Source organism: Rhinatrema bivittatum, chromosome 2 (genome assembly GCF_901001135.1).
Source record: "Rhinatrema bivittatum chromosome 2, aRhiBiv1.1, whole genome shotgun sequence".
Lineage (NCBI taxonomy): Eukaryota > Metazoa > Chordata > Amphibia > Gymnophiona > Rhinatrematidae > Rhinatrema > Rhinatrema bivittatum.
Window position 1 is genome coordinate 511340272 of NC_042616.1, and position 26112 is coordinate 511366383.

The 26112-nt window shown below is 45.1% G+C and overlaps 1 protein-coding gene across 6 annotated transcripts in view; it reads right to left on the reverse strand.

The window, feature by feature from the left end:
• Window positions 1-26112, reverse strand: part of NUP153 (nucleoporin 153) — a 159566-nt gene that overhangs the window by 35148 nt on the left and 98306 nt on the right. For all 6 annotated transcript variants that reach the window (XM_029590715.1, XM_029590718.1, XM_029590717.1 and 3 more), the window contains 2 exons: window positions 22586-22777; window positions 17285-18163 (listed from right to left, as the gene is read on the reverse strand). In XM_029590715.1, the coding sequence (XP_029446575.1) occupies window positions 17285-18163; window positions 22586-22777 (1071 nt within the window). The remainder of the gene's footprint in view (window positions 1-17284; window positions 18164-22585; window positions 22778-26112) is intronic.

Here is a 26112-nt window from a genome sequence, read left to right on the forward strand (position 1 = left end):
AGCCCAGCATGCTGTCTCCGACAGTGGCCAATCCAGGTCACACATACCTGACAGATCCCAGAAAGTTGATCTAATTCCTGTTACTCACTCCCAGGGGACAGCAATAGTTTTCTTTAGTCTATCTGGCTAATAATAACGTGTTATGGACTTTTCCTCCAGGAACTTGTCCAAACCTCTTTTAAATTCCACTATGCAAATCACCTTGATCATTTCCGCGGGCAACAGATTCCATGGCCTGATAGTGTGCTGAGCGAAAAAGCACTTTCTACAATGTGTTTTGAATCTGCAGGTTGTTAGTTTCATCACATGTCCCCTTTGTTTTAGTTTTTTTGGGGTTTTTTTTTAACGGTGCGAATAACCATGTGGATAAAGACAAGTCACTTGATAACACTTTATCTGGACTTTCAGAAAACATTTGACAAAATGCCTCATTAAAGATTTTTGAAGTAATAAAAAACTCAAGAGAAAGGGTAAATAATTGTCCTTTATTTACCCGTTCCTCCCCACTCATGATTTTATAAATTTCTATCAGGTCCCCTCTTAGCTGTCTCTTTTCCAAGCTGAAGAGCCCTAGTCTGTTTAGCCTTTCATCATAGGACAGATGTTCCATCCCCTTTATCGTTCTCCTGTGCACCTAATTCTAGTTCTGCTATGTCTTTTGAGATGGGGAGATCAGAATTAAACACAATACTCAAGGTGTGGTTGCAAAATGGGTAAATACAGAGGCAATATAATATTTTCCATTCCTTTCCAGATTATTCCTAGCATTCTATTTGCTTTTTTTGATCACCGCCACTCACTGAGCTAAGGAATTCAACATATTGTCCACAAGGACTCCAAGGGCCTTTACCTAGGTAGTTACTCCCAATACATAACCTATCACTGTGTACCCATAGCTGGGATTATTTTACCCTATGTGCATTACTTTGCACTTTTCTACATTAAAGTTCAGTTGCCAAGTCTCCTAGTTTCACAAGGTCCTTCTGCAGGTCCTTGCAATCCTGAACAACTTTGAATAATTTTGTCATCTGCAAATCTGATCATCTCACTCGTTATTCCGTTTTCCATATCATTTATGAATAAGTTAAACAGTACAGATCCTAGTACCAAATCCCATGGTACTCCACTAATGACCTTTCTCCATTTGGGAAAACAGACCATTTAGTCCTACCCTCTATTTCCGGCCTTTTTAACCAACCAGATACCAATCCACAATAGAACACCGCCTCCTATGCCATGACTTTGTAATTTCCTGAGGAGTCTCTCATGGGGGACTTTGTCAAATGCCTTCTGAAAATCCAAATACACTGCATCAACCGGCTCACCTCTATCTACATGTTTTTTTACACCTTCAAAAAATCCTAAAAGATTGCTAAGTTAAAACTTCCCCTTGCTACAACGATGTTGATTCTTCTCTAGTAAGCCATATCCATCTATTTGGCAAGTGGTTTTGTTTTGAAGAAAGGCTTCTACCATTTTGCCTTTCACCAACACCACTCTATGGCTTCCTGGATCAACCGTGGAGCCCTTGAGTCACATTAGCCACTTCCAGTTTTCAAGAATCATGGCGGTTTAAATTATAGCTACTGATTACTAGTAACGGGTTAGCGATTTCATGTTTTATTTCTTTAAAGAACTCTGAGCTGGATGCCACCCAATCCAGTGAATTGTTATTCTCTAGTCTGTCATTCTGATCTATTACATCCTCCATCGTCACAGATATTTGTTGTGGTTGCTCAGAATCTCCACCATTAAAGAATATTTCAGGTATGGGCATGTTCCCAACATTCTCCTCCATAAAGGCTGAGGCAAATAATTTATTCAATTTTTCTGCTATTTCCTTATCCTCTCTGAGCACCACTTTTGCTCCTCAGTCATCTAAGTGGTCCAACTGACTCCTCCAGGCTTTTTGCTTCGAATGAACTTGAAAAAGGTTTTATTAGCTTTTGCCTCTTGGCAAGCTTTTTCTCAAACTCTCTTTTGGCCTAACCTGCCAGTGCTTATGCTATTGCCCATTTTCTTCACTTGGGTCTGCTTTCCATTTTTTTTTTTTTTTAAACCATTCTCTTTTAACTTTAACTGCCTCTTTTACCTCACCATTAAAACCAAACTGGCAGTCATTTGGTCTTCAATTGACCTTTTTTTAATGCAAGGAATACATTTTATTTGGGCTTCCAAAATGGTATTTTTAAACAATGTCCACGGCTCAGGCAAACTTACAACCACCTATTTTTTTTTTCTAATTAATTTCCTCATTCTATCATAGTCTCCCTTTTTAAAGTTATATGCTACCACAGTAGTTTTACCTAATCTCTTCCTGCCAGTGAGTTTGTCAAATTTGATTACATTACAATCACTATTGCTTAGAGGCCCCCTCCCCCCTCAGTAACCCCTTGTATTAGGTTGTGCGTTCCGTTGAGAACTAGATTTAAAGTAGCTACCCCTCTCATCGGCTCTAGGACCAGCTGCTCCATGAAGCGGTATGGCATCTAGAAACTTAACTTCTCTACTAGCATGGCAGGTCCTGGATATGGCTGCTGCCCCACAAGACCCACCCTGACTTGGTATCCTGGTGCGATAAGTCTCCAGTGTGCCTTACCTTTCTGGGGAGCCTTCAAAGCCATCCAAGAACCCCAACCCAGAAACAGCAATGTGCCTAAGTTGCCGATGCTGAACTCTGTAACCTCAGATCCACATTCCAATCAGGTAATTTACATAGCAAGCCTTCAACCGCCTACAGTAGAATCTGCTGCTGTTTAAGTAAGAAAATAACTAAATTCCATAACGACCACTGCAGCTGCATGATTTTTACTGCTTAGACCAAAGCAAAACTGAATGGGTGGAGTCGTGCTGCTGAGGAGGAGGAGGAGGAACCGGTGAAGGAGCTGAAACCTGAATTCTTTAGCGTACCCCAGTGGTCTACTACAATTCTTGAACAGAGGTATCTATAAAGGTACTGCCTGCTCAAGGAGTGCAACAGAAGAAATCTGTTTTCATCACATACACACCTGTTCAAACAATGCTGTCAGTACTGCATACTGACTATGCTTAAATTTTGCTAGCAAGTAACACTAAACAATCTAGCCTTAAAAAGATGATCTCTCTAGGCTGGCCCCCATGGCTCTGGCCATAGCACTGTGCACTGCAAGGGATCCAGGTTTATGCCTGGGTACACAGGTCCAGGGAGGGTGATAATACAGTTGCTATATCAAGGAAGCTCCTGTTGCCCCAAAAAATGGCACAAAGGGTGGATTCCGAAGATGTGCTCTACGTCATCTCTGGATCACTTCAGCTCCCCTTCCCCTCCTCTAGGCATAGGTTAGTCCAAGTGCCTGGAGTAGCACCATGCAACAGTGGGAGCCCAGGAGAAACACTATATTTATCATTATTGTAGACAGCATCAGTGAGTGTCAGCCAATTTAACTGTTCAAATGTGTTGATGTGAGCAAAGGAAAAGTAATTAGACCATTCCAGTACAAACTATTGTGCATGGGGTAGAGGGGGAAGCTCTTAAATATTTACAGAACACAAATTTACAATAAATTTGTTTGTACACTATACTGAGATTGCATGCTATTGGCAGTTTCTATTATGTGTGCTAGAACTGCTTGCTTTGTGGTTCTCGAGGTGACTAGGTGAGCACATTCTATTATATTTAACACTTCCTCCTTGCAACAAAAGTCCATGCATTTATCAGTTTTGAAGAATGTTATCTATCTATAGTACCTGAATGTAATTCACTTTGAAGTGTCATAAAAGGCAAATATAAATAAAAACTGTATTACTAGCACCAAAATTTGACTTCTTTAACATATTACTTGGGTAAGGGAAGAAAGACAAGAATTCCAATTTGTTATAATTGGTATTATAAAAATGCTTAATCTAAGGATTTTATTATATTGTTTATTTTTATGGCTTTGTTATATTTTATTTTATGATTTTTGTTTTTATTTTATTGTGATGTATTTTACTGATATGTAAAATGCCTTGAGTCTTCAGAGTGGAGTGGTTGATAAGTGTAATAAATAATAAGCTCCTCTGAGATATAAACATTTTACAACTTAACTTATCGTTCCTAACAAGCTTGACAGCTACAAACAATTTATATTCTAAAATATAACGCAATAGTTTTTGTTCAAGGCACTATAGGATAAATGGAACTAGGGATAGATAGAGAATAGTACAGTTGCTTTCATGAGTCCGATTAGGTTCTTTCTATAGGAAAAATAACAGCTACCCGTCCTGGAATGCAATTTTGACAAAGGAATTAACATTCCCTAGTCTTGCAGGAAGTGCATGTCAACTTTAGAGACCACTCAGAAGACAGGATCTGGCTTTAATGCTTCATTTGAAAGACAGCGCACAGTGCTACGCCAGGCCACTAACCCACCACTGTCTCGGGGAGAAGGTAACCTCTGCTCAGCTGCCAGAAATGCTCCCTGTTGCAATAAATACTCCCTGGGGGGCTCTCCCGTTCAAGTAATGGCTAAAGTCAAACTGGTTCATCCTCAGAGCTCACAGTTTTGGCCACCAATGCGGTGCATGGCTGCAACCAAAATACACACAGCCAAGATAATCTTAACAACACGCATATACTGATAGCTACTGAAATATTTCTAAACATTTCTGTCAGCATATGTATTCTAAATGGTGTGGTTTAGTATTACAGCATAGGCAGTAAAGGTTCGTTCAAAGGTGAGGATCCCAGACTTCAGAAAAACAAACTTTGCTAAAATGGGGGGAGGACCTCAAAGAGTCTTTAGCTGGATGGCAAAATGTAGGAGAAATAGAGTGGTGAGCAAAAATAAAAGAGCAAATAAAGGACATAAAGGAAAGCAGAAAAGGAAGAGGCCACTATGGTTTCAAAAGAAGCAGCTGAAAAGGCGGGGGAAAAAAAGGTTAGTGTTCATAAAGGGGCTGCAGAAAGAGGAAGTTAAGTGACAAGCTGGGAAAAGCTAAAAGAAGCTGAGAAAGTAATCAGGAATGCAAAGATGCAAATGGAAGAATAAACAGCAAATATTATAAATTGAATAAATTGGTGATAGGAGGATGTGCAAAAGTGAGACTCAGAGATGAAGGGGAGGAATACATTAAGGTTGACAAGGAAAAAGCAAAATTGCATAATAAATATTTCTCTTTGATGTACATTTTAGAAGGGCCAGGAGCAGGACCACCAATAGGATTGGAAGCGAAGTAATCTTCAACTGATTTTCAAAAGTGTGTTTGTGAGGAGCTAACTAAACTTAAAGTACACAGGGCAATGGGGCTGATGTGGTACATCCGAGGGTTTTAAGGGAACCTGAAGTTCTGGCTGCTCTGCTGGCTGACCTTTTCAATACTTCTTTAGAGTTGAAAGTAGTTCGGGAGGATTGTGGTTCCTAGTCACAAAACTGGAAGCAAGGGAGGAGGCTGGAAACTGCAGGCCAGTTAGTCTAACCTCTGTCATGAGCAAACTAATGGAAATGTTGCTAAAACAGAGGATAGTGCAATTTCTGGCATCAATGGATTGCAAAACCTGTGGCAGCTTGGCTTTACCAGATGTAGGTCTTGTCAGACTAATCTGATCAATTTCTTTGACTGAGTGAACAGAGTTGGAGCAGAGGAAGTGCTAGATGAAGTGTATTTGAATTTCAGTAAGAACTGATATTGTTCCACTTGGGTGACATAAATGGAGCACCCTTGGTATGGGTCCCTAAAGTGACTGACAGGGTTTGAAACTGGTTTGAGTGGGAGGCAACAGTAGTTAGTGATAAATGGAGTTCACTCAGAGGACAGGAATGTTACTAGTGGAGTATTGCAGGGATCAGTCCTTGGACCAGTTCTTGTCAATATTTTTGTGAGTCCATAGGGAAAAGTGGATAAAGGCTGCACCATGAACATCAAAATAGCAAGAAGTGCATCAGCCACAGTCTCAAGATTGTATAACTGTAGCATAAAGAAAGTAGAGTTGCTTACCTGTAACAGGTGTTCTCTGAGGACCTCAGTATGTTAATTCTCTCAAATTGGTGACACCATCGGATGGAGCCCTGGCCCAGAACTTTGATCTCAAAAGATTCTAGAACTTTCAGACATGCCCTACTGAGCATGTGCGGCTGTAGTTATCACCCTGCCCCCTAGGCAGAGACCCTCAGTCCATGATATAGCTCATATAAGGAGAAACCAACTCCCAGGGGAGGCGGGTGGGATTTGTGAGGACTACCGTCCTGCTGTCCTCAGAAAACACCTGTTACAGGTAAGGAACTCTGCTTTCTCACAGGACAAGCAGGACGGTAGTCCTCACATGTGGGTGATTCCCAAGCTATAGGCTGTCCAAGCAGGACAAAGCAGGAAACTGCACAGTGCTGAAAGCACCACCTGTCTCCCTTTTGCTTGTGAGACAGCCGACCCACATAGGGGTCTAGGCGGGAAAAGAGTAGGGTTCTACAAAAAGAAAACCATAGAACAGACAAACACAAAACCCTGATGCGTAGCAGAAACACCTAAGGCAGTGGAGTGATGCGAGCATCAGCAGTAAGCATACTCCGCACCACGGAGAACATTACCAGCAGGGTTTCAGATCAGTAAACTGACAACAATAGGTCTAGAACCTCTTGGATACAGGAAGAGGACTTTTGGATGAAGACAGCATAGTTTCCTTTAGTGTTACAAGCAATCAAAAACCCAACTAGGGCCAGAGAGCTCCCCAGAAAGAAACTGCGGTCCACTGACTAGGGGCATAGCCAGAAATTAAGTTTTTTTGTTTTGGTTTTTTTTTTTTTTGTGGGGGGGGGGGGCAAGGTTAACATGGGTGGGCAGTTGACATACAAGTCTAGGCCCTACTATTTGTACTCTTATCAATAAATAATGTCTTAGAGCAGTGATGGCCAACCTTTTGAGCTCAGTGTGTCAAAATTCATAAAAAACCGAGCATAACTCGGGTGGTGTGTCACTTCTAGAAAAATCCATAATTGTGTTATTTGTAGCTCTAATTAATAACAAGTTATAATTTTAATATATGTACTGTATTTATTAATAAAGCAAAAACAAATAATTCTTTACCTTGCCTGCTTAGTGACTTTTTTGTTGCTGAATTTCGTCGGCTAAATCTTCAATTAAAACACTCTCTCCCCCTCCACCCCCCACCCCCCCTCCCACACAAACTCTTACTCCCCTGGATTTTCTCATACACACTCATGCTCTCACACTCACTGGCTCCCTCACATACACACAAACACACACACCCAGGCAGGCTCCCATTCATTTTCACACCACTCCCGCTCCATCCTCCAGGCAGGCACCAATTCATTCTCACACACATACACCCCCAGGCAGAGTCCCATTCATTCACATGCACACACTGAAGGCAGACCCCCCTCTCTTTTGCCAGCAACCTCAGAACCTCTCTCATTCCTCTGCTGCCACTGTCACTGCTGCCACATGACTATTGGGGATGTTTACTATTCTTGCACATTCCCAAAGATTACATGTGCCAATCACTAAAAATATATATATTTTTTTTAACCTTTGCTGTCTGATCTTAGTTTTCTAATTGATTGGTCACAGGCTTTTTTTTTTCCACCTTCCCTTTCTTTTTTTTTTTTTTTTGCCAATTCCTTTTATATTGTCTTTTTTTCTGTTTCTTTTCTCTCCATCTTCTTCCCTCAAACACACAGTCAGGTTCTCATTCTCACATGCATTTCTCTCTCTCACACACACACACCAGGCTCTCACTGGCACATGCTGTCTAACTCTCACACACACAGGCTCTCTCTCACTCCCACATGCTGTCTTGCTCAAGCACATGCAGTCTCTGCAAACATTCAGGTCCTCACTCTCACACACAATCTCTCAACTCATGTCATACACGCGCGCACACACACAGGCCCTCAGCCTCTCTCTCACCTCTGGGCCTCCTCTTCGCGGGTCGCGCAGGATGGGCTCTGCAGCGGCCCTGCTACCGGGCTTCTTCCTCTTCTCGGGCCGCTGCGATTTGAGATTCGCGGCGGCCCGTAAGTGCAAGCGATGCTCCTCTTCTGCACGCGCTGATGCTTCTCCTCCTTCCTGCCCACGCGGCTCCGGCAACCTTTACTTCCGGGGCCACACAGGCAGGAAGGAGGAGGAGCATCAGCGCGTTCAACACGATCTTTTTCTTTGGGCTGTGGTGAAGTGAGCCTCACCACGGCCCTGCCTATCTGCCTGTCGCTGCGCCGCATGCGCCTCCCTGCGCCCTGGAGCATTGGGGGGGGGGGGGGGGCTGGAGGGATACTAAAAAACTAAAAAACTAATTTTAAAGGGTTGGCGCAGCCGAAAAAAAAAAAGGCTCGGCACAGCTGATAAAAAAAAAAAAATAAAATAAAAAATCGATAGTTCCGAAACGCTACGCGTGTCAGCAAAAACGGCTCGGCGTGTCACCTCTGACACGCGTGTCATAGGTTAGCCATCACTGCCTTAGAGTGCATCTGACAATGGATTTTCTAAACAGTTTCATCATGAGTGATGCTTTAAAATATTTTAATTCTAATATTTCAAGCACTTGCCAGCATTAAAAATACTTTATTAATCTATATTCATTTATATTATATTTATAGCAGTTTATAAATACACATGTAAAAAGTAACAGAACATTAGATCCAATTATGCAATAAAACAAATATAAATGTATTTTTATGAATCCTCTTTCCAAAAATGTGGAGAATATCATAACTACAATAAAAGGGCAGTAATCATAATAATCATAAGAACTTAAGATTTACAATAAGTGCAGAACAGAACCAGGACATGCAAAAAAAATGTATTCAAATGCTGGTGCCACCTCAGTGACAGCAAAACAAACTCCCTCCAATGCCAAACCCTATGTGAAGTAGAGAAATCCCTACAAAAACAAAGAAACACCTAGAACCTTCCCATGCCATTCCAAAACAGCAGTAACTCTCAGAACTCAAACAGCAGCAACCTTATCTAAAGAAAGGCAGCAAAGGCAAACATTACACCAAGCCCTAGAACACTAATACACTACATAACATACAGAACAAGCTGAACTGCTATAAATCCCTGCTGGGAAACTACACTTGTGTCACACATGTGCAACACAGAATAAGGGACTACAAATTAGAAACAAACATACAGACAAAACAAATGGAAAGCCTAAGAAACCAGCTTCAGTCTCTGTGGACACTGGAATACTGAAGAAACAGCAAAATCTACCTTATAAATGGGCTCTGACAGACGGCCCGCAAATGCGCAGTAGAGAGCAGCTCTACTGCACATGCGCGGGTGAGAGAGCACGTCAGTCAGAGCGGAGCAACATGGCGCTGGAGCCATGTGAGGGCTGCCTTGGAAGCGGCAGGGAGCAGCAGAGGCAGGGAATTCAAACGTTGGGCGGGCCAGCAACGAGCCCGGTGATGAGGCGCGCGTGCGCAAGAGACCCCCGCAGCCCTCCCATGGAGCAGCGGTGGCGGTATCTAAGCATCGGGCGGGCCAGCAATGAGCCCGGTGATGAGGCGCGTGTTCTGGATAAGAGAAAAAGAGGGAGTGGAGGAGGGCTGAGGGAGAGGGAAGGGGCTGTGGAGGAGGTGGGAGGGGAAGGAAAGGGAAGATGAGGGGATGGAAGGAAGAGGATGTGAGTAAGTGGGAAGGGTAAAGTTGTGGAGTAGAGAAAAAGAGGGAGTGGAGGAGGGCTGGGAGAGGGAAGGGGTTGTAGATGCGGTGAGAGGGGAAGGAAAGGGAAGTTGAGAGGGGATGGATGGAAAAGGTAAGAGGATATGAGTGAGTAAGTGGGAAGGGTAAGATGTTCTGGAGAAGAGAAAGAGAGGGAGTGAAGGAGGGCTGAGGGAGAGGGAAGCGGTTGTGGATGAGGTGAGAGGGGAAGGAAAGGGAAGATGAGAGGGGATGGAAGGAAAAGGGAAGTTGTGGAGAACAGAACGGCTCTAACTGTGCCGGTCTGACCGATGGAATCTCGCCCATTTTAACAGGCTTAACAGCTTGTATAAATATATAAGAAATGTACATTCCCAAAGATGGCATATTCCAATTGCTGAAAGTCAAAATATTTTTTTTTACGTTGTCCTCTGATCTTATTTTTCTAATCAGTTGTTCCCAATCTCTCTGTTCCCTTTGTCTGTCTTTTCCTAATTCCTTTTTCAGGGTCTCTTATTCTGTTTTCTTCTCTCTCCTGTCTTTTTTCCTTCCTCCTTCATACACACACACAATCTCTCACATGCACTCTCAAACATATGTTCTCTCTCTCACAGGCTCCCACTCTTACATGCTCTCTCACAAGCTCCCACTCTCATGCAGGCTCTCACTTGCAGATTCCCACTCCCACACTTTTACCCACGCTCCCACTCGCACACACAGGTTCCCACTCACACAGGCTCTCTTACATGCTCTCTCCCACATGCAGGCTTCCACTCTCACATTCTCTCACACCCATATACTTTCTTTAATACCTACACACAGGCTTCTCACGTCCATGCTCTCTCTCTCACACACACACAGGCTTCTCATGCCTATGCGCCCTCTCACACACAAACACAGGCTTCTCACGCCCATGCTCTCCCTCTCACACACACACACACAGAGGCTTCTCATTCCCATGCTCTCTCATACACACACAAGCTTCTCACTCCCATGCTCTCTTTCATACACATAAACCCAGGCTTCTCACTCCCATGAACTCTTTCATACATGCAGGCTTCTTTACTCCCATGCTCTCTCTCATACAAATACACACCTGCTTCTCACTCCCATGCTCCCTCTCTCATACTTACATACATACACACACACAAGCTTCTCACTTCCATGATCTTTCACACAGATGCATTTCACTCCCATTCTCTCTCTCATACATACACAAAAACCCACTCTATCAGGGCCTCTCTCTCTCTTCAGGGCCTCCTTGCTGCAAGGCCTCTTCTCTGGCCGTGCGTGTTAAGCTCCACGACAGCATCGAGGCAGTCAGGCTTCTCTTCTCGGGCCACGCGGGATGAGCTCTGCGACAGCCCTGCGATGATCAGGCCTCTTTTACGGCCATGCAGGAAGAGCTCCACGATGGCCCTGTGACAGTCAGGCCTCTTCTCGGGGTGGGTGTGCCATGGCCCACCCAGGCCCCCTGTAGCTATGCCACTGTCACTGACATCTGAAGTACAGAATGCTTCTGCAGAAGTGTGCCCATGTTTGACTAATAGGCACAATGGGCAGAAAAACCCAAGCAACACTTGGAAGAATAATTAGCAATGGCAGGGTCTGTGACAGACCCTATGTGCCAAAGTACCGGATCTTGCAGGACAGCTTCAAGAGTTTCAGGGAATGAAAGGCAATCCATAAATGGGATCGCTAGCTCAAACTCTCAAGCAGGGAGATAAGTTAGGCCTGAAGCTTACCCACAATGTACTCTGTCAAGGACAGGGCTATACATCCTGTCTACATGATAGCTCAGGTGAGCAGGAAGGCACTTTGGACAACCTAGTGAAGTGAGAAAAACTAAAGGCATTACTGACCAGAATTTGGCAAAAATATAGAGAAAAAGTGGTGTATCTTTTCCTTGAGATATATACTAAGATATACCTCGAATGCCCTAGCTTTTCTTCCCCTCCCCTCAACATTCCAATCGGAAGTTGGAAGGAGCGAAGAGCACAAGGAGGTAGACCGCTGGACTGCAGGGGTAAGAACAAGTCACTAGATTGTATATCTCAACTCCAAGCAAATAACTCATTGCTGATTCCAGTAGGGAGTTTCCCACCAAGACAGTGCCCTCAGCCTGCTTGGAACAGCTGAAATTGAGGGCGAACCCCCAGGGAAGAAATCCAGAAATACTCCACCAAGAGACAGGAAGCCAGGGTGCCACAAGTGCAAACCCCTGTTGAACTGGATTTCTTCACCGACCTGGAATACCTAAGGTTACCAGGACAGGGTCAGTGTGATCTCGGAACAGACTGCCCACGAACCTGGCTTAGGTATTAATACCTCCGCCATGATTACATAAACTTTCCCCAAGGAAGCACGCAGAATAGTAAATGGAATAACCGTTGCTTAAACCAGGATTCCTGTCTGCAGACAGGGTTATCCCTAAAATGGGGATGTATAGCTTGCAAACCACTACAACCAAAGAGTAGCACCTCTGTTGCAGGGTCCCTCATCCCCCAACTCCCTTAAGCCATGGATATGGTGATAAGTTGAAAATTATACTTGCTAATTAGAGGGACTAGAACCATCCTCACTGAGGTAGGGTCCTGCAGGCAAGAATGACTGGCAAGTGGCCCTCCACAAAACACGCCCATTGAGTTCAGCAGGTATCAAAAGTGACTCCTGGACGGGAGAAACCCCTAATCTTCACCGGGGAGCTACCCCAAAGTGGAGACTCCTAGTACGATGGGGAAACTGAATCTGGAATGGCTCCCTCGCAAACTAGACCCGCTGTGCCTTAGGACGACCTAAGGAGAGCGCTACTGCCTGACCGGCTCTTGGACCTCATGAGGAACAGAGAGTGACTGCCAGTCAGAAGCAGTGACACCCCTTCTCTGGGAAACTGAGAACGAGGCACCCCTTGTAGGGATGGACAACCAGGAGTCCAGAGGGGAACCCATAAGGGTCACCCTGGAAACCCAGTCGTATATCCCCTTCCTGAAGGGACAGGAAAACAATGGGAATCGGGGCCTCATGATCCGAAAAACCTTTTAACTCTCCAGGTGAGAGTTGAATTATAGTCACTTATCGCTGAGGTTCAGAAGCGACCAATCTGCCACTTGCAGCCACCCTAAGATGGAGTAGGCCACCATGGTAAACAAAGGAGGGACCCCAGCAAAAACGGTCCAATGACCGCCACTGCTGTCCTAACCTACAAAAAGATGCACAGATTCAAAAGAATTAAGGCTCCAGTTTGGCGATAAATCTGTAAGAGACTGAGCCTCAGGGGCTTCCCCACAAAGGAGACTGCTTACACGGGAGGCGTCAAAAGACGTATTCCTTTTCTGAAGAAGTCTCCTGACATACACTCCCACAGGGGTTCGACCAGCAATGCAGTCTTAGGTCAGTCCTGTGTCTGAGGTGCACATCTTGTTGTGCTCGCCAAGAGGGAAACATAAACATACCCATACAGTAGAGGGCAACTGAAAAAATAGTGCCCTCCGCTGTAAACGCACACTGACTAGTACTCATACAGTGGTACCCCATTCTATGGATGGCAGCACACCTATGAACCCACTTGCTGTACTTGTGGATAGAATCCCAAGGCACAGCAAGGACCAAGCACCACCTGGGAGTTGGCGGCAGTGCGCTGCCTAAAAGCAATCAGAGTGTGATGGTGCATTTCTCACCGTTTACAGAACTAACGAGGAGGTTACCACCTTGATGTGATGATGGCAGAACTCTGGCATGGCTGTGTACTGCACAGACAGGGAGAATGCTGCCTGCCAGCGCTGAAGCACTTGGAGTAGATGCCCTGCCGTACCTGACTGCCCATGCTATGCTCTACCCTCACACTAACTCCCAATGGAGTGGGAAGGAACACTGTGATGACAGCATCCTCAGTACCACTGGGGCTCCAATTATGGTGTGGTGGTGAGTTGCATTCTATGGCGTTGACTCCATGGTACCCTGTTAATGCTCCTGATAATTGCATCAGAAATGGCTCATCGCAGTTTCTCTCATGGAATGGCAGCAGCAAAGTCCATGGCTATCGATGGTGCCCTTGATGCTCTATGGTCGTGTCCTGCGGTGTCTGACCATCCACTGGTGCCCACTGTGGTGACTGCACCCATAGGGCCCATAGCACTCGTGCTCACTGATAATGGATTTCATCAATGGCACCAAACGATGCTGCAGTCAGGGCTTCGAAGGCGCTTGATCGTGTCTATCAGTTCGAAGGTATACAAAGCCATCCCCAGCATCACAGGTACCCATGGATATCGACAGCCCTGATAGAGACCCTTGTGCCCAAAGGCATTGATGAATCGGCAGTAGTGAGAATGCCAGGGGCACCTGCAGGCAGAGGCTCTGCAGCCCCAACATGCCTCATTGGTGCCCAAAGGAACAGATGGCTGTCGGCACCATCAAAGTTTCCCTTGGCTCACTTACATGCCCGAAGGCATCGATGCTGCAAGCTCGATGGTGTCCCTCACCAGTGGCTATGGCTGATGTTAGCCTTGCTAGCGCTCAATACTACCAATGGTGCACAAAACCAGGCGGGGCCTCCGATGCCCACTGATCCCATTGGCATCCATGGTGCCTGATAGTCGTAGGCCAGTGATGGGACAGGACGATGCCCCTCGGTGCTCCATCTGGACACCCCAAAGGAGCCTCGAAAGCACTCGAACACTGCGCCTGGATGCCTCGACTGAAACCCTTGCTGCCTGAAAGCTTCAGGGGCACTCAAGGGCTCTCAGGCCCCAGCATTCGATGGCCTCGAGGGCGACTAGGGCACTCAATGGCGATCCCAGTGCCTTGATGGTACTGGACATTGTCGAGAGCAGGATTGAATAGCATCGCTGGCTAACACACCTGATGGCCTCCATGGCGGCTCCGTACCTCAAAAGCAACAAGGATGTTAATGGTATTGAGGCAGCTCTGCATCACGATGGCCCTCATACGCATCTTGATGGAATTGAGGGCATCGATGGCCGCTCCAATGGCATTGAGGGGTACCACAGCATTTGATAGCAGCCCTGGTCCCTGACTATAGAAGTCGATGCCGCTATTCGACCACATCAAGGCCCAAGGCGCTCGATGACTCTGGTGCACCGAGTCCTCAGATGACTACGGCACAGAAGGCCCTTTCAGGGTCAAGGGAGGTCCATGCACCTCAATGGCACCTAGGGCGCCCCGGCACCTCGACGATGGCAATCAATAGCAGTCCTGGTCCCCGACGCGGTCCTGACATCGATGTGTCAGATGAGTGCATTGGTCACAGATGTGCGCGAGCAACTGTTACTGGGCATGGCACAGAAGGTGCAGCAGCAAGCTGCTTGCTCAGGCTCCTGTTCACCCTGTCTTACAACGAGACTGCACTGCCATCACAGGCAAGCAGGAGGGAAGGCTACATCATCCCGGGTTCATGCCCTTGGAAACTAGTTCCTTTGAATGTTGGGAAGGATGAACTCTCCCCCCTCAGGAACAGTGTGGGGACCTCAATCTCTTCACTGTCTGAAACTCCATTGATGCCAATCGATCGGTGAAATGACATGGAACTCCTGCACGGGCAGAACTCAGGTGAGTCCCCAGGCTCATTGGCATTCTGTCAGTCCTGCCAGCGCCTGACAAAGGTACAGACACACAGTAAGGAGAGGACACAGATACTAAACTGCAGGTGCAGTATTTATTTAATAAGGGATAGTATTAGACTCTGCCAGGCTGCACAGTGATGAAGGCCCGCTATGCGGCTGGCAGACAGTGTAAAGAAGAGTAAAAAAGGAAAATAAAACTACCATAAGGTAAGGGAAAGAAAAACAGCTACAGCTTAAAAAAAAACAAAACACACTTACAAAAACTTAGGAGAGAGCAAAGCTGAATACCATGACACACAGCTCTGTGAGGGAAAAAAAAAAAAAGAGAGACACTGAGGGACTCTGCCTAGGGGGCAGGGTGAGAACTACAGCTGCACATGCTCAGTAGGGCATGTTTGAAAGTTCTAGAATCTTTGAGATCAAAGTTTCGGAGCAGGGTTCCATCTGATGTCACCCATGTGCGAGGACTACCATTCTCTTGACCTTGGAGAAAGCTGAAAATACTTGTGAAAACCAACCATGGTTTATTTAAATCACAGAAGAGCAGTATAGACAAATTATTGAAGTAGCCAAGACACCCATGTATGTGCTTCATAGACATGCTACATCGGGAGGGACAAAATACTGCTTCTGTCATAACATGGCTCTTGTCAAAGGTCCTGTAAAGCGCTATGTTGCGACAGTAGTATTTTGTCCCTCCTGATGCAGCGTGTCCATGAAACACGTACGTGTCGGGGGACTCAGCTATTTTAATAATTTATCTACACTGCTCTTCTATGATTTGAATAAACCATTGTTGGTCTTAACAAGTATTTTCAGTTTTCTTTATGCTACTGTTATAAAATATATCTTGAGACTGCGATTGATGCACTTCTTGCTATTTTGATTAATATTTTTGTAAGTGACATAGGCAAACCTTTCATGATAATCTTGCACTTTTTGCCAATGATACCAAAATCTGCAGCAGGGTAGACAGCCAGGAAGTTGTGGAAAACAAGAGGAAGGATCTAGTAACGCTCGAGGAATGGCCTAGAGTCTGGCAACTAAGATTTAATGCTAAAAAAAGCAGACATGCATTTAGGATGCAAAAACCCAAGGGAGAGGTACAATATAGGGCAGGGGTGGCCAACTCTAGCCCTCAAGAGCCACAAGTAAGCCTGGTTTTCAGGATATCCACAATGAATCTGCAATAGAACAATCTGCATGCACTGCCTCCATTGTATGCAAATCTATCATGCATATTCCTGAAAACCAGGCTTGCATAAAGCTCTTGAGGACAAGAGTTGGCCACCCCTAGTCTAGAGAGTGAAATTCTTTTTAGCACGAAAGAGCGGGATCTAGGATGATCGTATCAGATGATCTTAAGGTAGCCAAACAGGTAAAAAAGGCAATTGCGAAAGCTAGAAAGATGCTCAGGTACATAGGGAGAGGAATGGTCAGCAGAAAAAGAAAAAAAAAAAAGAGATTATAATGCCCCTGTATAAGTCCCTGGTGAGACCTCATTTGAAATACTGTGTACTGTTCTGGGGATCACATCTTCAGGTCTGTCTAGATGGTGGCTTACAAAATGATCAGTAGTTTTCATTCCAAAGCATATACCCTAGAGGAAAGACATGACAAGGAAGATATGATAGAGACATTTAAATGCCTCCAAGGTTTCCATGCACAGGAGGTGGGCCTCATTTAAAGGAAAGGAGGTTCTCGAACGAGAGGCCATGGGATACAGGTGAAAGGGGGTAAACACAAATTTAATCTAAGAAAATATTTCTTTATAGAGAGGATGGTGCATGCATAGAACAAACTCCCTGTAGAGGTGGTGGAGATAAGGACGCTACCTGAATTCAAGAAGGCATGGGATCAACTCACAGGATCTCTGAGGGAGTGATAGGAATCATAAAGCTGAGTAGTTGGTGTGGATGCGCAGAGTGCATAGGCCATAAAGGTCTTCTGTGTGTTTATATGTAAATTGCATGTGCAAATATTATATGCATGAGTGTACAATTGGTCACTGTAAACCAGGGGCTCAAGGGGACAATTTGTTTTCAGACAGCATTGGGTGGCGTAGGAAGGGAAGAGGGGTGGGTTACCTGTTGACGTTCCAAATGGAAACACCGATTTTGCTGTCGATTCAGTCTCTTTGCTCTCAGTGGATTTGGCCAGGCTGAAGTTAAAGGAAGACTTCATGGCACTCTCCTCTTTTGTTTGCTCGGCCTTCCCAAATGGGAAGAGTGGCTTAGGCTCAGCGCTCTCCGATTTCTTCCCAAACAGCGACGAAGCAGGGGTGCTGAAGGGATCTTGCTTGCCCTCAGCCTGCATCGTCCCGAAAGCTGAAACAGAAGCCTTCTCCTTCCCTGGCTCTGGCTTCCCAAAAGCAGTTTCTGAGCCCCAGCCGACAGCTGGAGCTTCATCTTTCTTCTCGGCCTTGGTGAAGGAGAAAGAGGCAGGAGCTGGCGCATCCTGCTTTTTCAAGCCAATGGAGCTCTGGAAGCCACCGGCACCCGATGTGGTGCCCTCAGACGATGCAGAGGAGCCTGTGCCAAAAGAGAATCCAGAAGCAGATTTCCCTTCCTTTTTCTCAGCCTGCTGCCCCGTCTCAGATGTGCCAAACTTAAATGTTACAGAGGAAGGAACGCTGGGCATGAGCTTACTCGAGCTAGCAGGGAGTCCAAAGGAAAAGCCACTGCTGGAGGCGGCCAGAGAGTTATCTTTCTTATTCTCCTCAAGCTTGGAATCTGAAGAAGAAATGGCTCCAAATTTAAAGCCTCCCGCAGACTTGGAAAATGAAAATGCCCCGGCAGAGGTGCTTTTAGAGGACTCGGGCTCTGAGGAGGAAACACCAAACTTAAAGTTCCCTTGCTCCTGACACTTGAAACCACTTTGACTTTCCACAGTCTGGGGCGAGTCAGCTGTGGCCGACTGAAGACCAAACTTAAAAGCTGGGGTGGTGGCACTGGAGGATCCGAAACCTTAAACGAAACAAAGTAAATAAAAATAAGACACAAATAAAATAAAGTCTTGCATTGGTTAGCAGTCATTGGGGCCGATGCAGTAATCTTTGCGGAAAGCGGGCGCTGACTTTTCAGCGCCCGCTTTCTTTAATGTACACACGGCGCCCGCAAGGGGGATGCCATGCAATATGTAAATTAGGGGGGGGGGGGGGTCGCACTAGGAAGGAGCCGCTAGGGTCGCTTGTGCGACCTTAGCGCCTCCTTGCTAAGGCGACCCGCCGCGGCTGCCGGTTATGAAGACCGACGCCGGTAAACTCTGCCTCGGTTTTCATAACCTGCCTGTCTGCCAGTAATGAAAACGGCTGCAGGGTTTGGCGGCCATTTTCATTATTGGCAGACAGGCAGGTTATGAAAACCTAGGTCGAGTTTACCGGCGTCGGTCTTCATAACTCGGCGATGTGCAGAGTTATTTTATTTATTTATTTTTTTACTTTAAAAAAGTACAGAAAAGCAAATTTTTTCTGCTTTTCTGTACTTCTTTTCAATGCGCTCAGCTATTAACGCCTGCTCCAGGGAGGCTTTAATATTTAAGAGATAAATATGCATCCGAGACGCACATTTATCTTTTTTGCATGCGGAGTGAATGAGTAATAGGCTCATTCACATGCATTTGCATGTGATGAGCGCTCTCTCGTTCACTCCGCGTTGGAAACGCGTTACATAGGCGCTAATCCCCCTACTGCATTAGGAGGTGGATTAGCGCCTATTTATCCCACGTCCAACTGCGGGTTATACAATGCGCTCGGCTGAACGCACTTGTCTTGCATCGGCCCCATCGATGGGAGAGGATGCTCACTTTTGGGTTTTATTTACAAATGAAGGACCTTGGTGGCGAGAAACCAAACATCACCCTGCAGCACTATGCAGTTTGTTTAGAGAATGCCTGCATGTCTTTCTTCCCAAAAAAATAAATACTTCCCCCCTCCCTTTCCCCGCCCCCCTATGAATTGTCATCACACCATGCCAAACAGCATGCTTAAGTGACATCAGAACCCTCTCTGGACCTAACTGAAATCTCCCTCAAGATTAATAAGCCCCAATTATACCTTCATGGATAAGGAGAGGCCAAGGTGAAAGACAGCAACAGTTAATGAATAAAATGAATAAATGTGCTATCAATTTTAAAAAATTGAGTATCAAATGAAACCATACTTACACTAGCCCCTAGTGACATACATGTCATTTTATTTCTTAAAATTTTTTTAGACACTGTGGTAGATTTTAAAAGGGCGCTTAGCTTTGGAGGACATAGAGACTCCCTTAGACTTAAGTCTCTTTCTCGAAAGCGGTCTAAGACCACTAGAGGATGTTTTACCCCCCCCCCCCCCCAGCCTGCAGCTTCCCTTCCCTCCTGGCTTTAAAAGCCTTATGGAGAAATAAAATAAACTCCAAGGAGGAGGAGTCATTAGCCCCCTCGGGGCTATCCTCCGTTGCAGGTGACAGATTCTGTAAAGGTTCGCTCCCTCCAGGAAACCCTGGCTGAGGAGAGAGAGGAGGTGGGAGAATCCCTCCCCCCCCCCCCCCCCATAGCTGCACAAGTCGCTGATCTAAAAGACTCCAAAACAGCCTCCGTTCCCACGCTCACAGCAGGAACGGATCTGCCTCAGCTGATCTCGGTGCAGCTAACACTGAAGGAGCTCAGGCAGCCTTGCCTTTAACCATTTTCGTGGCCCCGGAAGATCCCTCCCCTCCCCCCCCCCCCCCGGAAGACATGCCGAGCACAGCCAATCCCGAGAAAGACGCTCTTGGGCCGAGCCACATGCGCGGCACGCAGACGAGTGTGGCATCGGGCAGCGGGTCTGAGAAAGCTAAAATTCAATTCTGTAAAATATAGAAAAATAATCGCGGTCCGCCCAAGCGCCGAATCAGGGAGGGAAGAGAGAGCTGCAGCGCCAGTGACACTGAAAGAAAATCAAAACCTTTTTTTTTTTTTTTTAAAGACTTGCCTGGCAGTGCTCCACAGTCCTGATCCGGCGGGGTGGAGTAAACCGGGTTCCCCGGTGTTGCACCCAGAGCTGCTAGCTTGGAACAAGAGGGCCTTCGACCCTGTAATGCAGCTGTCTCAACAACCCTGTGGGGGATGATCCCCTCAGGACGTTACAAATCCCCTGGAAGGCTCAGGACAGAAACTGCTTTTTTTTTTTTTTTTTTTAAATCAAATAAAAAGTTTTACAGACCGAAAATTCTCTAAAACTCACAGAACTTACTACTCTAACTCCAATGAGCAATCAGCACAGACTGTAGGCCTTGCACCTCCACCATCTGCTGGAGACAGAGAAATACTGCCGGACTGTAGGTGGCACCATCCTATATAAGGCGGAGTTTTGTTTTGAAAACTTCTCTGTCTCCATCTGCTAGAGGGGAGGCAAAACCCAGGAGTCTGGACTGATCCGGGTACTTACAGGGAACTGGTAATCTGCCATGTACTTAATTTTTAACTTTTATGTTTTTAATTTGTATCTTTGATTTTATAACATGTTTCAGCTATCATGTTTATCTTTTATTTAGTATGACTTTTATTGTAAACCACTTAGAAATTGATAAGTGGTATATAAATGTCTACTAATAAATAAAAAATATCCTTGGCTCTACAGTTTTGTTTTTTTTAAAAAAAATAACTGTCCTGACTTGTGATATTAGTTCAATACTTGCCATCGCTGACATGCCTACACACATTACACAGGGAAGTACTAAAGCAATGGAGAAGGAGCTTGCAAGCAAGCAGAGTGTGAATCTTTAGGGATCTTTAGAAGTGACTGGAGGACATTTGAGATTTTGCTGCTGCACCCATGGCAATTACGTTATGTATAAGCAAGTCTGCTCAAATTATCCTTTCATCACTTTCCCCAAGCATCTGACTCCTGCATTTTCTCTCCCAATCAATTTGAAGAACGTGCTACCCCCATGTGTAAAGGTTCCCTCTCCTTCTCCCCAGTTTTAGGCGACAACAGTGCACCCATATTTGACACCAGATTATTTCATCAGCAGTATATCACAAAATTAACACCTCAAGCTGCCTCACACCAAAGTGCTTTCCTTATCTCTGTGTGTATTTGTCAGAACATGGTGCTCAAATGCAGAGGTAGAATATTCTTTAGAAAACCTGAACACCAGCAAAACTTTTAAGAAACAGAGCAAAAAAAAAAAATCTCTGCAGCTTATATTACTCATGTTTTATTTTTGTTTTCTTTTTTTTAATCATCTGTTTTGCTTTTCCCATTCTATTCCCTGCCCCTCCCTGTGGCTCAGCAGTAGCTTCCCAACCAGGCCTGAATGCACCTCGTCCACCTGTCCCAAGCTGGCGCTGCATTTTAGATGCCCAAAATTTTTCCACTCTTACCCAAATGCCCGTCATTAATACAACTTACATCCTAAGATTTCTGCAAACTATCCCCTAGACTCATGAAAATGGTATAACAACGCACGGATTACGCCCGTGCTAAGAAAAAGGGGCGTGTTTATGGAAATTTTAGAATTGCCACGTGGTGTGGTAACATAGAGCTTCGCATCGGTAGTATCGCATTCTCATCTGAGAGAGAGAGAGACAGAGACAGAGACAGACTATCTATAAGGCCCTCATAGTAGTCAAGTATTTATCTCTCTATAGGAAGGCCAGCTAGTAGCTCGAGGTGAGGTGTTGATGATGGTTTAGGGGTCAGTTTTACATGCAGAGTGAGACGTATGAACTACACAGTACACCTCAGGGAAGATTTGATGGTTTTCTTTGCTAAATTACTCTAACGCTGTGAGAGCGTGCAGATAGTCCCTAACTGCTATGGAGACGGAAAATACTGAGGATCTGCACTTCCTGCAGGGATATATGTACTAGGGGCTGACGTCAGATTGAAATCTGATCCGTCTCCAACTGCTAACAGGAGTACACTATACCCACTGGTCCTGAGTCCATCTGCTACACGCTAGGAAAGATGTCATTTCTACTATGTTCTCTCGCCCCAGCTTGATGGACTTTATAACAGCTATTAGCTGGCCCTCCTATAGAGATATAAATACTTGTCTACTATGAGGGCCTTATAGAGAGGCGCTCTCTCTCTCTCAGAAATGCACATCGAAAAATGTCTCGCGAATTGTGTTTCAGTCATATCGCATAGCTTAATGCCAGGAAAAAAGGTGCAGTTATTTCCGGGGTTAGAACCGTGCAATAGCATAATGCGTGCTATCGCACCATGCGATATTGCCCCTCATTTCCATAAATCCCACTCAATCTCCTCCCTAATCCCGCCCCTTCCCAAAATTTGCATCTGCGCCATGCGCTAGCATTTTCGCACGCGTTAACACCATAACATTTTGATGAATGACCTTGTATGTTAGAGTCAAGATATAAGGGAGTAAGGGGTACGGGAATGTTAAAAGACCATATACCTTTGAGCTCCGTTTTGGTTCCAGGTTTGGAGCTTTCACAAGATGCACACTTCAAAGCGTCCGATTTGTTTTCCACTAAGCAGGTGTCACACTGCCAGCTTCCTACTGGCCTCTTGAATTTGTCTCCAAACCCTAGCTGTCCTGCAGATGGAGCAGGTACTGAAGCAGCAGTGGCCACAGGTGTTGAACCCCCTGCCACAAAAAAAAAAAAAAAATATATATATATATATATAAATCTAGAAAAATGTAACTGATGTCATACTGCTATCCATCTATGAACTGACACTGCACCCTCACGCAGGTTCATGACAACCAATCCAGTTTATTCAAGTGGATGAATATATTACCATAGGGGCATGTGGAGCTCTTCCCTAGTTTTTCAGCTTTTCCACCAGCATATACCACAAAATAAAATATATAAAATGGTTTGATGCTGGGAAATTAACACTAGAAATCAATTAGACAAAGGTGAATTCAGCATCTCTTAGTACAGCGGAAGGCAACTTCCAGCCCGCAACTGTTGCAAACAGGTCTGGTTTTCAGGACATCCGCAGTGAATGTGTGTGTGTGAAGGATATCTGCATACCCATGGAGGCAGTGCATTCAAATATATCTTACGCATATTCACGATGGATATCCTGAAAACCAAACCTGTCTGCGGTATTCGAGGACTAGAGTTGCCTATCCCCTAATTCTAGTGAGATCATCACTTTCAAAGAAAAGGGCACATAAAAAAAACAAAACAAAACAAAACCCAGCATGCACAATGAAGAGACAGTGCCCAAACCAGCATCAGACTTCCCTCGTCAAATCTCACCTCTTTCTTGCCTCGAGAGCGCTGCTCTTTATAACCAAAATCAGCAAGTCAACAAAATGAAAATGAAACACACGGGGGGGGGGGGGGGGGCGGCCTTGCCAAGCATCCACTACCCAAGATGCATCATCTCCTACGCTGCACTTCTTTTTCAAACCATGGTCTATTTACTTACATTTTTTTCCTCTCCATGGTCCCTCAGACTAAAAATGTCAGAAAGCCTCTGCCCACTTCTTACACACATTCACAGTTTTGGTTTTCAGCTACGCACACATCCCTTAGGGTGAGAAGGACACAAGGGTGACCGCCACACTCCCCACTACCACAATTTACTCCTCCCACCTGCTACTCCATTTCACCGACCAGGGCTAACTAGAACCTCCCCCCCCTCCACCTCCCATACCTCCACTGTTTCTTGTAAAATAAAAATCTGTTTTCTTGGCACTTAAAATACAAAAATACATTAATATTCAAAGCAGTAAAAAAAAAAAAAAATTTAAACCAAGGGAAGCAAAGAGCTTTGGGCCTTTGCTGGGACTGAAGCTCCTTGCATGCTTCAAGATTTCCCTCCCCCCCAAAAAAAATATAAGAATTTGATGAGAGGAACAGAAGGAGGAAGTTATGTTGGCAGCCATGATGGCAGCCTAAAACTGGTCGCTCTAGCCAGATTCTGCTAAAATCCAATTGCGTCCGAGTTGACTGGCACATATTTGAGATAATTAGTACCTCAACTACTGTAAATTAAGTCAGGCACAGCAGAATTCCAAAACAAAATAATCCTATTTTCACTCAAAGTGGGAGTTTGGACAGGTTATGCTCAATAGCCAGTGACATATAATCGTCTCAGTGGAGGATAACCTGCAGACTTTTGGGATTCACTACAAGAGACAAGCAAAACGTTTTAAAGATCCGAAGTCCAAAATGAAATACTGAGAAGTGACATCTAAAGTAGAGTAAAAGACATAAACAAAGTAGCAAGAGAATAGAGCAGATCAATGGCATAACCAGGTTAAAGTGGGTGAGCAGTACGCATACAAGCCTGAATCCTACTAGTTGTACTTTTATCAATTACGGTAATTATGCCTTAGATCAGGGGTCAGGAACCTTTTTTGCTGAGAGAGCCATAAACGCCACATATTTTAAAATGTAATTCCATGAGAGCCATACAATATGTTTAAAACTAAATACAAGTAAATGTGTGCATTTTATGTAAGATCACACTTTTAAAGTACAATAAGTCTCTGAAAATATTACACCAGGCCTTAAGACACCAATACATCTCCTATTAGGAAAACGGACCAAGTCAGGCTGCTATAGAGTCCTACACAGAAACTACACGCCAGCAGAAAACCTCACCTGAATCACGTGCTGTCCCTCACCTAACATAGAATAAAGAGACCAAAACGCATAACAAGAAGCATGCAGAAAAAACTGAATTGGAAACTGCAAACAAGCCAGAGTCTCTGTATGCAGTGTAACAAAGGAAAAAAGAAACATCACACATCCTTATAAAACAAATCAAGAAATATAAAATCATCAGCAGTAAAACTGTACTAACAAAAAGAACATATTTCAAAACAGCTGATGAGTGGAATATCCAATAATTAAAAACTCATATAAAACATTTCCAGATACCAACAAAATATTTCAAAATAGCAGACACAAAGACCCAGTAATGAAAAATAATAAGGATACAAAAATTTTTTTGCTCTGCATACCTGGGAACGTTTGATATCCAGGTGTCCTGAGATTGTTCTGAATTAGCAGGAGGTGGGGTGGTTTGCTTGGAACTTTCTCCTCTCTCAGTCACATACCAGCGCTCTCTCTCACACTGGCTCTCAATGACACACCTATACACACATGCTCTCAGTACTCACATATACACGTTTTTTCTCTCTCACTTATATAGGCTCTTGATTACACATTTACACACATGCTGTCTATCTTTTCACGCTTACACACACACAGGCTTTCAATCACATAAATACATGCTGTCTTTTTCTCTCACACACAGACTCTCATTCACATGCTTACAAACATGTCCTCTCTTTCTCTCATTTACACACAGGCTCTCAATCACATACTCACATGCTCCATCACCTAAACCAGCTCTCAATCACACACAGACACACATGATCTCTCTTACTTATACATACAGGCTCTTAATCATACATACACATGATTTCTCTCACACACAAAGGATCTCAATCATACACACATACTCTTTCACACAAACAGGTTTTCAATCACAAACTTACACATACAGGTTCCCAATGGTAAACGTACATTCATGCTCTCTCTCTCACAGGCAGGCTCTCAATCATTCACATACATGCAATCTCTCACACACACACAGCCGCGCCCCCCCCCCCCACGGCCCGGAAGAGGAAGTGGAGAGTATCGGGTGCCTGCGCGGCAAGAAGAGGCCACGCTAGTGCGCTCGGCATCGGTCCGAAGAAAAGAAGACTGCAGCGCGGCTCGGAGGAAAATGAAGAGGTTCAGCCGCGGCCGATGGGACTCCGCCTCCGCGAGGGCTGAAGATGAAGGAGGTTAGCGTTGGGAGGAGGCTGCTGCCGCGAGTTCCCGGGGTGGGGGAGAGAGAGAGTGAATGAGCGAGCAAGCTGTGTTTGCTGCTCATTCACTCTCTCTCACGCCCACCCCCACCTCGGGAACTCGCGGAGCAGCAGCCTCCTCCCAACGCTAACCTCCTTCA